Genomic DNA, 14,126 nt, shown 5'->3' with positions numbered 1-14,126 from the left:
CCAAAGGCTTTTTGTTTCCCACCTTGCCAATGATTTATGGAGGGTTACTGAGAAGGTAATCATCTCAGACAGTTTATGTTTTGTGAGAACTACCGTATACAAATCCTTGAGACTGAGAATGTTGTTGAGCACTGTGACATCGTCGCCACATCCAGGAAGTCTCTTGGGTGCTCTCCGTCTCTACGAGATAGACGTGTTACAAGTGACTGCACAGACGGAGCCCTGCTCAAGAGAAGGCTTAAGATGGTCTACCGCATGTTTTCAACAGGTCGTGATGGATTCTTATTTCTTAAGACACTGGTACATCAGCGCCCGTGGGTTGAGCACATAGCGCTCTGAGTTGAGGAACTTGGTGAGGTACTGCGGTACGGCGGGCCGCGGCGTCATGAAGGACATGCCAGGACTGACGGCCATGACCTCGGCGATCTTCCGTTTCATCTCGCCAATCTCCTTATCCTGCTTGAGCACTTTTCCTGTGGGACAGAGGTACAGTAGAGTCACGATAAGCGTTGGAGGAGTTATAGATAAAAAATAAATAAAAGATTTATGAAGTCACTGAATTACTGTAGCTAAACTCTCCTTAGTGTCAAATCTTCACATAATAATCGGCATAAGGTATAACTGGAATATTCACGCAAATCTTCCACTGATATCAATGCAAGATTTAAGCGAAAGTTCAAGCTACACGTGCATATCTCAAGTTGGCAATCAGCTAAATCAATGCTATATAGAACTATAACATAATTCTACAGAGCTATAACACAATTCTATAAAGAAATAATATAATTCTAAAGAGCTAAAACATAATTCTATAAAGCTATGACATAATTCCATAAAGCTATGACATAATTATATAAAGCTACAACAATTCTACAGAGCTATAACATAATTCTAAAGAGCTAAAACATAATTCTATAAAGCTATGACACAATTCTAGAAATCTATTACATTCTATAGACCTATAACATAATTCTATAAAGCTATAACATAATTATATAACGCTATAACATAATTCTATAAAGCTATAACATAATTCTATAAAGCTATGACATAATTCTACAAAGCTATGACATAATTCTATAGACCTATAACATAATTCTATAAAGCTATGACATAATTCTATAAAGCTATAACATAATTCTATAAAGCTATAACGTAATTCTATAAAGCTATAACATATTTCTATAAATCTATGACATGATTCTATAGAGCTATAACATAATTCTATAAAGCTATAACATAATTCTATGACGCTATAACATAATTCTATAAAGCTATGACATAATTCTATAGAGCTATAACATAATTCTAAAGCTATAACATAATTCTATAACGCTATAAAATAATTCTATTAAGCTATAACATAATTCTATAAAGCTATAACATAATTCTATAGACCTATAATATAATTCTATAAAGCTATAACATAATTCTATTAAGCTATAACATAATTCTATTAAGCTATAACATAATTCTATGACGCTATAACATAATTCTATAAAGCTATAACATAATTCTATAAAGCTATAACATAATTCTATGACGCTATAACATAATTCTATAAAGCTATGACATAATTCTATAGAGCTATAACATAATTCTAAAGCTATAACATAATTATATAACGCTATAACATAATTCTATTAAGCTATAACATAATTCTAGAGCTATAACATAATTCTATAAAGCTATAACATAATTCTATAGACCTATAATATAATTCTATAAAGCTATAACATAATTCTAGCGCTATAACATAATTCTATAAAGCTATAAATTATTATATAGCGCTTTAACATAAATGGGGAGGGGGACCTTGTGTTATCTCCAGCTGCCTGCGGGTGTCTCCCAGGGCTGAGAACAGGTCCAGTTTGATACGCGTCTCGGCGCTCAGGTTGTACTCCAGGTGCTGAGCCTTGTCCTGCAGGGCTGACAGGGCAGAGAGCAGCACATCCTGCTCCTCCTGTTCAACACAACGATACTTCCCCAGGGCCTGGGATGGGATCAGGGAGAGAGACACTCGCAATAGCCCCAGGGCTACATAGAAGCAGACTGGTTGGCACCCAAATGGATTAACCTACGTTTCACTGTTGTTGTAAATCGAAGCGATGGTGAAATGTAGCGAAATCAGTTTGGATGCCAGGCTAACGCAGGAGCGTGGACTAACAGGGCTGTGTTCAGTAGGTACGATACAGGAGAACACGGTTTGTAATTGAGTGTAACGTGGTGGTTCTCCCTGGAGTTGTCCAATAAGAAACGATTGGTTTCGTTTTCTGTTTCAAAACGTTTTAAACCGTGTGTCCTACTGAACATGACCCTGGTGGTTGAGCAGTCATTCTGAGGTGCTTTTAACAGGATGTGCTTTGGTTCCCCAAACTTGTTGAATGCTTTTTTTTTATACTCGTTTTTGTATGCTGAAGAATTGCAACGCCCTCATTCGAAAGCCAATTTCCCCAGTTCGGGAACCAATGCACCACATGACCACAATATCTATTTCCAACAGTGATGGTGGATTGGTTGATGGCCAGCCATTCAAAAAACAATGTGAGCTGAATATTTGTTTAAACGCTCTAAGGACCTGATTCTTTCTTTGTTTTTTGTAAAAGAGGTTTTTAAATATTCACAAGTTAAGTGGAGGTAGTAACAGTTGTATTGGGTTGTATTACTAAATAACTAACTAGTAACCTATGATGAATTCACTTTAAGATGTACAATGTTTTATGAAAGGCTTGGCTTCTGCCTCTGCAATGTCTGCATGCTTCATGAAGTATATGTCACCACAAGAAAACAATAATCACAAATGACAAGATATTAAATATATGTGAAATGAATACAGTTAGCATACAGTATCGATGAATGCAAATACAAAGTGCCCACATTACAGTACGTTGAGTTCAGGCCAACACAAAAAAAACTGATGATCTGAAAGTCCTCAAAGCACTGGCCCAAACACCATTTCCTGCTACTCAAATCCACAAACACAAATAATGACACAGATAGTCACACGCAACAAGCCACAAGTCCACAAAACGGCATATCCAAAAACACAAGACAACGGAGTATCACTTCAACAACGAGCAAGACGTGAAAACTCACAAACTCGACACGTACATTCGTACGGAACCCACTCATGTGAAAGAGTAGTACTTTTATTTATTTTTACCTCCACTTCATTCACTAGAGCTATTAGACGGCCCTCTTTCCCTTGACTCTCCAGCTGTAGTTGTTTGTACTCTGTCTCTAGATCTTTTTCTTTTTTCCTTAACATTAGGGTCACAGAGTGTTCCTGCCTAGTGTGGTGGAAGATAGAGAGAATAGTACATGCTTTGTTTCAGGCGGTCAGAGAGGTGCTGCTTATTTGTGGGATTGGGGAGGTGGGGTAGTCCAAACACAAAGAAACATGACATCATCGACAGCAAGCGATCTTGGGATTTTGGGGGGGGCATTTTGAAATCCATCTGTACTTTTGTTTACTTTAAACAAATATTATACTTCACTAATCATTATGTTTTTTTACTATGATTGTTGTTACCGGCTGCAATGAAAATAAAGTTAATAGTACAGCAAATAAAAGAAAGAAAAGCAAGTGTTGGTGAAATTAGGAATGATCTGGAGCAGGGGTTCTCAGGGACCCGCGGAGGTACTGCAGGGGGTCCGCTGTCAGATCTCACTGTTTTTTTCTCATGAATATTACTAACAACAACAGATGAAATAAATTTTGCCCAAGCGATCCAAATAACTTTAGAGGGTGCTATACAATGCAATGTTATTAATCTACAATGTATGTTCTTAACCCTGGGCAACATGGGCCTGGGAGGGTCACAGGTTTATTGGTATCCACAGTACTCCACCAATTATATTTTTTCAACTCAATAGGTCTTGTATTGAATACTTCTCAATACATAAATGCACTGTAATTTCAACTTGAAAACTGCAACATTTTCTCTCCGATGCCAAGAGGTAGGCCTTTAAAATGTACCTTCCTACAGCCTGAAACTTGGTTAGTCCGGCCATGCACTACCGAAGTCATAGTAAAACACTTTGTATGATATTTTTTGTGTTTTGATTATGAGGGTCCCTGATGAATTTTCTCCGACCCCAAAAAGTTTGAGAACCACTGATCTGGAACATTGACTCTTACACTGCCTTCAGAGTGTTCACGCTCTTTTCAAAATGTGTTGTGTTACAGCCTGAATTTAAAATGGATTAAATTGAGATTTAATGTTTACAAATTAATATAAAATGAAAAGCTGAAGTGTTTTGACTCAATAAGTATTCAACCCCTTTGTTATGTCAAGTCTAAATCATTCCAGGAGTAAAAATGGGCTTAACAAGTCACATAATAAGTTGCATGGACTCCCTCTATGTGCAATAATAGTGTTGAACATGATTTTTGAATGACTACCTCATCTCTGTACCCCACACATACAATTATCTGTAAGGTCCCTCAGTCAAGCAGTGAATTTCAAACACAGATTCAACCACAAAGACCAGGTAGGTTTTCCAATGCTTTGCAAAGAACGACGCCTATTGGTAGAGGGGTAAAAATTCAAAAACAGACAATGAATATCCCTTTGAGCATGGTGAAGTTTGGATGGGGTATCAATATACCCAGTCACTACAAAGATACAGGCGTTCTTCCTAACTCAGTTACTGGAGAGGAAGGAAACTGCTCAGGGATTTCACCATGAAACCAATGGTGACTTTAAAACAGTTACAGAGTTTGGCTGTGATAGAAGAAAACTTAGGATGGATCAACAACATTGTAATTACTCCACAATACTAACCTAAATGAGAGAGTGAAAAGAAGGAAGCCTGAACAGAATAAAAATATTCCAAAACATGCATCCTGTTAGCAACAAGGCACTAAAGTAATGCCGCAAAGAAATGTGGCAAAGCAATTCACTTTTTATCCTGAATACAAAGTGTTATGTTCGGGGAAAATCCAAAATAACACATTACTGAGTACCACTCTCCCTATTTTCAAGTATAGTGGTGGCTGCATCATGTTATGGGTATGCTTGTAATCGTTAAGGGCTGGGGAGTTTTCAGGATAAAAAAGAAACGTAACAGAGCAATGATCACGGCAAAATCCTAGAGGAAAACCTGTTTCAATCTGCTTTCCACCAGACACTGTGAGATGAATTCACCTTTCAGCAGGACAATAACCTAAAACACAAGGCCAAATCTACACTGGAGTTGCTTACCAAAAGGACAGTGAATGTTCCTGAGTGGCAGAGTTACAGTTTTGATTTAAATATACTTGAAAATCTATGGCAAGACTTGAAAATGGTTGTCTAGCAATAATCAACAACCAATTTCACAGAGCTAAAATAATTTGTTTAATAATAATGGGCAAATGTTGCACAATCCAGGTGTGGAAAGCTCTTACAGACTTACCCAGAAAGACTCACAGCTGTAATCACTGCCAAAGGTGCTTCTACAAAGTATTGACTCAGGGGTGTGAATACTTATGTAAATTAGATTTCTCTATTTCTTTTCAATAAATTTGCAAACATTTCTAAAAACATGTTTTCACTTTGTCATTATGTGTTATTGTGTGTAGACGGGTGAGAAAAAAAATATTGAATCCATTTTGAATTCAGGTTGTAACAACAACAAAATGTGGAATAAGTCAAGGGGTGTGAATACTTTCTGAAGGCACTGTATATAGTGTGCACTACTTTTGACCATAGTCCTATGGGCCCTGGTCAAAAATAGTGAACTACATAGGGAATAGGGTGCCATTTGGGACGCAGCCTCAATAGCATCTGAGGGTAAAGGTTATTGCGTAACATGCAAGTCATACATTTATATGCATTTGAATACAAAATAATGGCGGAAGGTGAGAGAGTGAGTGCCATACCTGTTTGGTAGACTACTACGAGCTAAGATGGCCGCCTCCTCTAGTTTCTGAGCCTGGAGTTCGGCCAGCTGTTTCTCTATGGAGAGCCTGGCCTCTGTCTCTGCTCTGGTCTTCTTCTCTAGCACGGCGCTGATCTGCTTATCTTTCTGCTTGGTCTTGGTCAGAGACAAGATCCTGAAACACAGAGTCAAACCACAATGTTCTAGACCAGGGATGGGCAACTGCTGCGTGCCCCCTTTTGTAGGCCTGAGGCCTGTGGGTACGCAAACTCATGAGCCACTAGTGGTGGCCCCCACCCCCATCAAATTTGCCCATCCCTGTTCTAGACTAAAGGGAGTATTTGGTCTGTATCCTACATGGTACCCTATTCCCTACATAGTGCACTACATTTGACCAGAGTCCTATGGGCCCAATAAGGTGCATTTCGCATGCAGCATTGGTGTATGTGAATCAATACATTCCATTCCCACTAAATTGGTTAGAAGGTTCGAAACGTGAAAAATATTTCAGTAGCACTTCATGTGATTCTCCAAAGCTAAAGTATAATTTCAGCCAGTAGTTTTGAAAGAAGTGCTCACAAGCCAAAACGGGTCCCTGAAAATGTTGCACAATTGGGTACTACGTAATTCATTTCATGTTCCGTCCTGTTTTTTTGGGCAATTTGTAGGAAATGTTTTGAATTCCAATGTGTAAAATATGTTATGAATTTGTAAGTGCTTAAGATCCCGGACTGCATCTTTAACATTGTTAGTTATTTCATTTTAGTATAATCACATTATTGCATCAAGGTACTACACCACATAGCTTACTTGTGCTAACCTGGCTTGAGTACAATACTCAGTGTAATAGTGCCATATGTGGAGGGTGGTGGGGTAGAGGGGGGACATGACATAACATTTCAAACAGAGTGTCAGTGCATATGATAATTATAAACAGTAAATGTTTTATTGTCACATCCACTAGAGAGGTGCAGGGAAATGTGTTGTTTTACAGTGTAGAATTACGGCACATCTACAGATGTTTCACCTTGTCGGCTCGGGTATTCAAACAACAACCTTTCGTTTACTGGCCCAATGCTCTACCCACTAGACTACCTGGTTAACCAGCAGGGGGAGCCAAAAACAGTGTATGGCAGACAGACAGGGCAATAGGGTCACGATGCGAGGCAAAACAAAATAGACCATAAAATGCAATGTTATCACTCACTTGCTCTGGAGCAGCTCGTTGTTCTGCCTGAGCAGAGACACCTCGGGCCTCAGGCTGTGCTCGCTGTTGGTCAGGTTGCAGACGTGGCTGCGCAGCTCCTGCTCACCTTGTCTGCTGGCCTGCAGCTCGCCCTTCAGCCTCCTCATCTCCTGCTCCAGCCTGGGAAATGGGGGAGAGAGGGAGGGAGAAGGGGTAGGGGAGAGAAGGAGGTAGAGAGAGAGGGGGAAATAGATAAAGGGAGGTAGAGAGAGAGGGAGTAGAGAGAGAGGGTGGGAGAGAGGGAGGTAGATAGAGAGGGAGGTGGAGAGAGGGAGGTGGAGAGATAGGGAGGTGGAGAGAGAGGGAGGTGGAGAGGGAGGGGGAAAGAGATATAGGGGGAGGTAGAGATAGAGGGGGAGAGAGAGGGAGGTAGAGAGAGAGGTAGAGAATAAGAAGAGACACATCTCTCTGTGTGTCTCCAAAGCCAATGAAATCAAAGTGAATGGCGGCGGAGTATCCCTACTTAGTGATTTGGTCAGCGTGAGGATTTGGCGCGGCGGGGCCCTTGTCTGCGGCGTGCCGATTGGGGCTGACTGTTTTGGCCCCGTTCTTCTGCTTCCTATCAGCCCTGCCAGTGGGAGGAGGTGAAGGGATGCTAGCGGCGCCAGGGGACATCCTGCGTGCTTTGGGGGAGGAGGATGAGCTTTTGGCGGCACGGGGGACTTTGCTGCCTTGCTCCTCCTGAGGTATATTTTCGGTGGTGGCCGAAGACTCAGTCGACCCTCCTGTCGACCTTCCTCCTGTCCCACCGTCGGTGGGGGGGTCTCTGGGTTTGGAGGACGGGGGTGGCTGGGGATTTGAGTCTCCCAGCGTTGTTGCCTCCACACCCCTCTCGGTCCCTCCCTGCTCCACTCCGCTCTGTATCTGGAGGCAGTCCATGGTGAGTCTCTCGTCAGACGCCACAGCACCGTTCTGACACTGGTACTGACTGGACTCAGGTTTAGGCCTCCACTTTGAGTCTGCAGGGCGAAAGAGCTATATTTCAAAGACAATATCTAGCTACAGAGTATTGAGCTCACAGTGAGTTCTGCTTCCTACACGCACAGGGATATTAAAGTGGGGCATTAACTAAAAATGTCCTCCTTTGGCATTATATGAGTTCCAAATGGCTCCACTTTCTCTATGTACTGAACTGCCTTACCAGGGCCCAACTAAAGTGTTTAAACCTGAAAACAACTGCCTTACCAGGGCCCATCCAAAGGGCTTAACCTGAAAACAACTGCCTTACCAGGGCCCATCCAAAGGGCTTAACCTGAAAACAACTGCCTTACCAGGGCCCATCCAAAGGGCTTAACCTGAAAACAACTGCCTTACCAGGGCCCATCCAAAGGGCTTAACCTGAAAACAACTGACTTACCAAACAAAGTAATACTACCATTGGGGAATCATCTCATAACAGTGTAAAACAGTGTAGAAATGAATGAGTAGTAGGCACAATCTCCGCTGTACTTACTGCCGTTGCAACTGTACTTACTGCCGTTGCAGCTGTACTTACTGCCGTTGCAGCTGTACTTACTGCCGTTGCAACTGTACTTACTGCCGTTGCAGCTGTACTTACTGCCGTTGCAGCTGTACTTACTGCCGTTGCAGCTGTACTTACTGCCGTTGCAGCTGTACTTACTGCCGCTGTCGTCTGTGATGCTCTTGGGGTAAAGCTGCAGGCCCAGAGGTAGGGACTGTTCCAGGAGGTGCATATGGAAGTTGTTTTCGCTCTGCACAGCTTTCTGCGTCCTCAGTTTGAAGATGCTGGTGAAGTAACATGTGGCGTCGAACCCCAGATAGACAACAGGGTAGCCAATGCTGGGGGGAAGGTGGGGGGGGCGGGAGAGAGAAAATAAATATTAAATAATGGCCTACATTATTGTGTGTCATGATGACAAACAAGTGCATGAGCAGAGTACGCCACTTGTGATTCATTGCGATTTTAAGACGTTAGCTTAAACCCACTCAATTCAAGCGGTTGTGAAAATCCTTGGCATTCAGAAAGTATCTACAGCGTATACACTGGGTTTGTTTGGAAGATTCTGCTCGAGGGTGAATATCTGGTGAGAAGTGCTTTGTGTTTCAATCGACCTACCAGTGCGCGGCGAAGAGATGAGACAGGTTGGCGTGGGAGTTGTTCAGATCTTTGAGCCTCAACGAAGCATCCGTGTACACCAGCATCACCCACAGGGACACCCACAGGGACACCGTTGACATACAGATGCCTTTCTCTGAGAAGAATAAATCTATTATTATAAAAAACATCACAACTTACCAAGAGAAAATACTAAGCTTATGTTCATAGCTAGTGTAGTTACCACCAGAACTGTGCTTTTACAAACAAAACAGCATAATGTGGTTCCATTTCTCTGTAACGGGTTGAAACATTAAATTACGTAAATTTTCATAATTTTTATTATAAATAGCAGATTTCATAATTGTAAAAGTTTACATAATGGAAGGTTTCACCTGTTACCGGAATGGTTTGTTTCAACTCTTTACAGAAACCTGTGACTTGTTAGACAACAATTAAATAACATTCCACATTATCCTTATCTAAGGCATTCCATAGCTAGGCAATACAATACATATTGTTAAGCTGTAAAACAGGCTTGATATACTTACCTGTGTGCCAAATGTAATTGAATAAGACATAGGTGCTGGCTGCGAAGAACAACCAGTGGAGGGGAACAAAAATGAAACAAAAGATGTCCAGGGTGAACGCCGCACACACAAACACCACACAAATCACCTGCAACAGAGAGACATTACGTTGGTGCTGTGTTGGATAGCTATTTTATTCTGTCAGCTTGAGTTTCGAACAAGAAGACAATGGCTGTGGTATATAACAGGTTTATAACATTTATATAACAGGTTGCAAGGCCTAAAACTATTTTCAACAATATTTTGATCTCAATACTTTACTGTTATTGACTTCCATCTAGTAGACCATTAAGGTAGGGCTTGCATCCCAAATGGCACCCTATTCCCTGTAATATAGGGCACTACTTTCAAAAGTAGGGTTCTGGTCAAAAGTAGTGCACTATATTATAGGGAATAGGGTGCCATTTGGGACACAAACTAACTGATAAAGTCCTCACCAGCCCATGGCAGTGGAAAGTGGTGTAGACGCTCCTGAAGAATAGCCAACAGGGCCACAGGTATTCCAATCGAAACTCCAGTATAAAATCTGCCAGGAGCACCAGAGTCCACACAATCATAAACTTCAGAAAGGTGTAAGCGCTGAAAAACAGGCATAAGAGGAGGATATGAAGAGTTTCATTCCAAAACGCTATATATCCATTTTCAGAAATGTTGGTAAATTCTTTTTTTTTTGTTTAAAGAACTATGGGGAAAAATTGCAAGATTATGTTATAATACTTTTATTGCATCAAATGGTTGTTTTATGCAACAGAATAGAGTATTCTGTTACTATTGTGTGTGTGTTCTACTGAGGATGGGCCTCTGGGAGATAACACTGACAGGAGATTTACGATGTCTTTTGGGTGATTAAACCTAAAGAGCATTCCAGAGGATGAGTTAATATTTCTGTTCAATACGGGGCCAGACACTGGTCTCTACACAATGAAAACTGTTGACACAGCAGATACTGTCTGCTATGTATTATAGGTATCTTTCATACAAACCAATTCTATATATCTGTTGTTCGTCATGTAGGTTGAAAGGGGTGTATCTTGGCTATAAAAGACTTTTGTACTTTTGTCTCGGGGCTCTCAACAAATCATCTGAGCGTGAATCGTCGATCAGCCATGACCAGCCATCATTATCGTAGAGCACTCAATCGATTCACTTTATATGTGTGCGTTGTATTGACCTGCTCCCTTATTAATAAGTGATTAAAGATTTAGTTTAAGTATAACTCTGACTTGTGTGATAAGTTTATCTCTCTTCATTTGATAGTAAAGAAATTAACCACCACAGAACTTAGGAAAGAGACTGGTGTATTTTTTCACTATCTAATCATGGCATTGGTTTGTTCAATGACAGACATGTATTTGTTTGAAATCTATCACTAGATTGTTTGTCTCTATGAAATGAAACAATCACATTTTGTTGAAAACTCCCCAGATATATCCGCCTCAAAAAGTTAGCTTGGCAAGGTTTTACACCGTCTAATGTTACAAATAATGATTTTTTTTGTAACGAGCTGTACAAATGATACATTTGTGACATCATATTTTTAAAATATATATATTTTAAAATGAATCAGTACAGTAATATGAGATGGTGGGTGGTGGACCATTCTTGATACACACGGGAAACTGTTACAGTTCTTGACTCAAACCGGTGAGCTACCGTACCCCGTTCAAAGACACTTCAATCTTTTGTCTTGCCCAGTCATTCTCTGACACAAACAATCCATGTCTCAATTGTCTCAAAGCTTGAAAATCAATTAATAACCTGTCTCCTCCCCTTCATCTACACTGATGGAAGTGGATTTACCAAGTGACATCAATAAGGTATCATAGCTTTCACCTGGATTCACCTAGTTAGTCTATGTCATGGAAAGAGCAGGTGCTCTTAATGTGTTATACACTCAGTGTAGTGTTTTGCAACAAAAGAGGACAGTAATATTTTACACACTGGTCCCCATAAGCATTCATTTCTGATGAAAAAACACAAGTGTGAAAATTGGTGGATATAGCTTTCTGTAAATAAACTCTTCTGATGTAAAATGTGTGTGTTATAATTTTATTGAAATAATGGTAAAAATGTCATGCTGATGATCTGTGATTGAAGGTTAAAAAAAATCTCAATCTAGTGGAAGAGCTCAATGTAGCTTATTTCTCACGATATAGGCCTAAGCCTGTCATTATCATGCATTTGGCAGGAATATTGGCAAACTGTGAAAGATACTGTTACTTTTATGTAAAAGGTATGCAAAACATTTTGAAGTCTTGCGTCAATAAATATAATAAACAGACTTATACATATAAAGCTAGGTGATCATACACTCATATAGGGATTCATCTCATTAGGCAAATATTGTACTCACTAAATCACGATTCATGACATTATTTTATATTTGGGAACATAACCTAGTTTTATATAGACTATCATCTTCGAGAAAATAGACACTTGGATAAGATAATGCCTATATTCTCTCATTATAGACTACACTCTTGTCTTGTTTTCAACAACTCCTTTGTTCGTGCGCTCGACACCTCCATAGCGTACTGTTATTACATCAACCCCCTTTTTGTTTGGTAACCATGACAACGTTTCATCCGCGATACTGGGTACCAACCCCCCCACACACACACACAAAAAAAGGAAAGAGGAGATGATCTCAATTGAAATGTATATTCTAGTCCTTTTACCAGACGCGCTTTTCCAGAGCAACTTCCAGTTAGTGCATTAATCCACTGAACATACCTCAGCGCTTTGTCTCGTCACAAAGGGGACATTGCGAATTCTCTATTGGTCTAGACACGCTGCCTGTAACTAAATGCCTGAAATGGCTACCTGGTCGTAAGCTAATATTGTACGAATAGGTTTAAGTAGGCCTATATCTATTAAGGTCAGAGCATATAATAATAATAATAGCCTACACGATTTTCATTCTGATTATTGTAGCATAATTTAATGGTTAGCCTTCAAATGGGAGAAGATAGCCTGAATCATATACTGTATTAACTACCCACATCAAGTAGCAAAGGCTTGTTTTTCAAGTTGACTCCGCTATAATGTCTGTAGGCCTATTTAGCAACCACAATGCCCTTTTCCATATCATACAGTGTCCAAGAGTAGGCTAAAGGGAAGAAGCAATTATTGTGATAAAAATAGACATCAGGTGAGAATGACGAAGATGCGCATTACACAAAGCCTAGCAACAACAAAAGCAACGGCATCCGGTCAATGCGTCACCTCACTATACCTTTCAGATATCTCCTCCGTAATTTTTATCTTTTTCATTTTCCGTAGCTTGCTTGCATCCACATAACGTTTCTTCATTGTATGGATCTATTCCTTGTGCCCTAATAAACCGCAAAAAGCGGCAATCAATGTAGGAAAAAACGAATATGGATGGCCTTGTTAGAAAACAACCTGATATTTTGAGGCTTTGTGTATGAATGAAACTCCACCTCGGATGCTACTGTGCGCATGTTCAATACTTCGACGTCTCAAGCGCGCGATGGAGACAGCACTCACATGAGTGCTATACGGGATCACTGGGACGTCGCTACCCTAAACCCTAACCTTAATCCCTACCCCTAACCTTAACCCTTACCTTAACTATTTTAAATGTATACTTCAAATGGGGTAGGGACGTACCAAGGATTCCGAATAGCACGGACCGTTGCTGTGGCCACCTGCTACATCCTTGTATTATAAGTCAGTGGCTACATCGAGCTGAGGGGAGAATCATAGTACTTAGGCCATGAAAAATGTTTGAAAGCAAAGAGAAATGGTCCAATAGTCGAAGAGCTGGACAAGGACGACAAAATATTCCCCTTTCAGCTCAGGTGCGAAATTTTGCTATCAGCTCTCTCACTGATACATTTAGAGTTAAAGGGATTATTCCAGGTCATAGGTGTCTTCTAGGCCTATATGTGTCTCGTCAGAGCCCTATTCGGATGATTAGTTTTCATGTAAGGAGTATACTTTTTTTAAATAGAGGAAAGTAGAGAACAGCTGTGTAGGCCACATGTAGACCTACTAAATAGCTCTAAATGTCAATTTACATTAGTAGGTACTTAAACCTGGTCTGGAGCCTTTATCAGGGGTATGCTCATCAGGGTTGGGATCAATTCCATTTCAATTCTGGAAGTACATTTAGGCTTAACTTCAAACATGTCAGCCTCAGCTGTAAGTGCATAGATCATAAACGTGCAAAAGATATATTCAACATATTCATAAAGTCTTTAGGTAGTTACTATTCTCTTATGTCCCTCCCCAATAATTGTGAGAAAGTTGAGAAAGTTACAGAGAAATGAATACCATACCCCCCAAAAAATTCTAACCTCCCCTTAGCATGCCTTAGTATGTTAGCATGTCTTGGGGGTAGGAT

The 14,126-nt window shown here is 40.4% G+C and overlaps 1 protein-coding gene across 1 annotated transcript; it reads right to left on the bottom strand.

The window, feature by feature from the left end:
• Positions 1-282: 282 nt before the first annotated feature.
• Positions 283-13,069, bottom strand: si:dkey-12h9.6 (macoilin). Its single transcript, XM_038968441.1, has 9 exons — positions 12,993-13,069; positions 10,195-10,336; positions 9,719-9,845; positions 9,189-9,324; positions 7,073-7,231; positions 5,867-6,040; positions 3,164-3,290; positions 1,816-1,993; positions 283-473 (listed from the first exon to the last, which is right to left on the bottom strand). Exons 1-9 carry the CDS (start codon positions 13,067-13,069, stop codon positions 283-285), a joined length of 1,311 nt encoding a protein of 436 aa, XP_038824369.1.
• Between the last annotated feature and the right edge of the window lie 1,057 nt (positions 13,070-14,126).

The sequence above is a fragment of the Salvelinus namaycush genome, chromosome 29, assembly GCF_016432855.1.
Source record: "Salvelinus namaycush isolate Seneca chromosome 29, SaNama_1.0, whole genome shotgun sequence".
Classification (NCBI taxonomy): Eukaryota; Metazoa; Chordata; class Actinopteri; order Salmoniformes; family Salmonidae; genus Salvelinus; species Salvelinus namaycush.
This window is presented reverse-complemented; position numbering and strand designations above follow the sequence as displayed.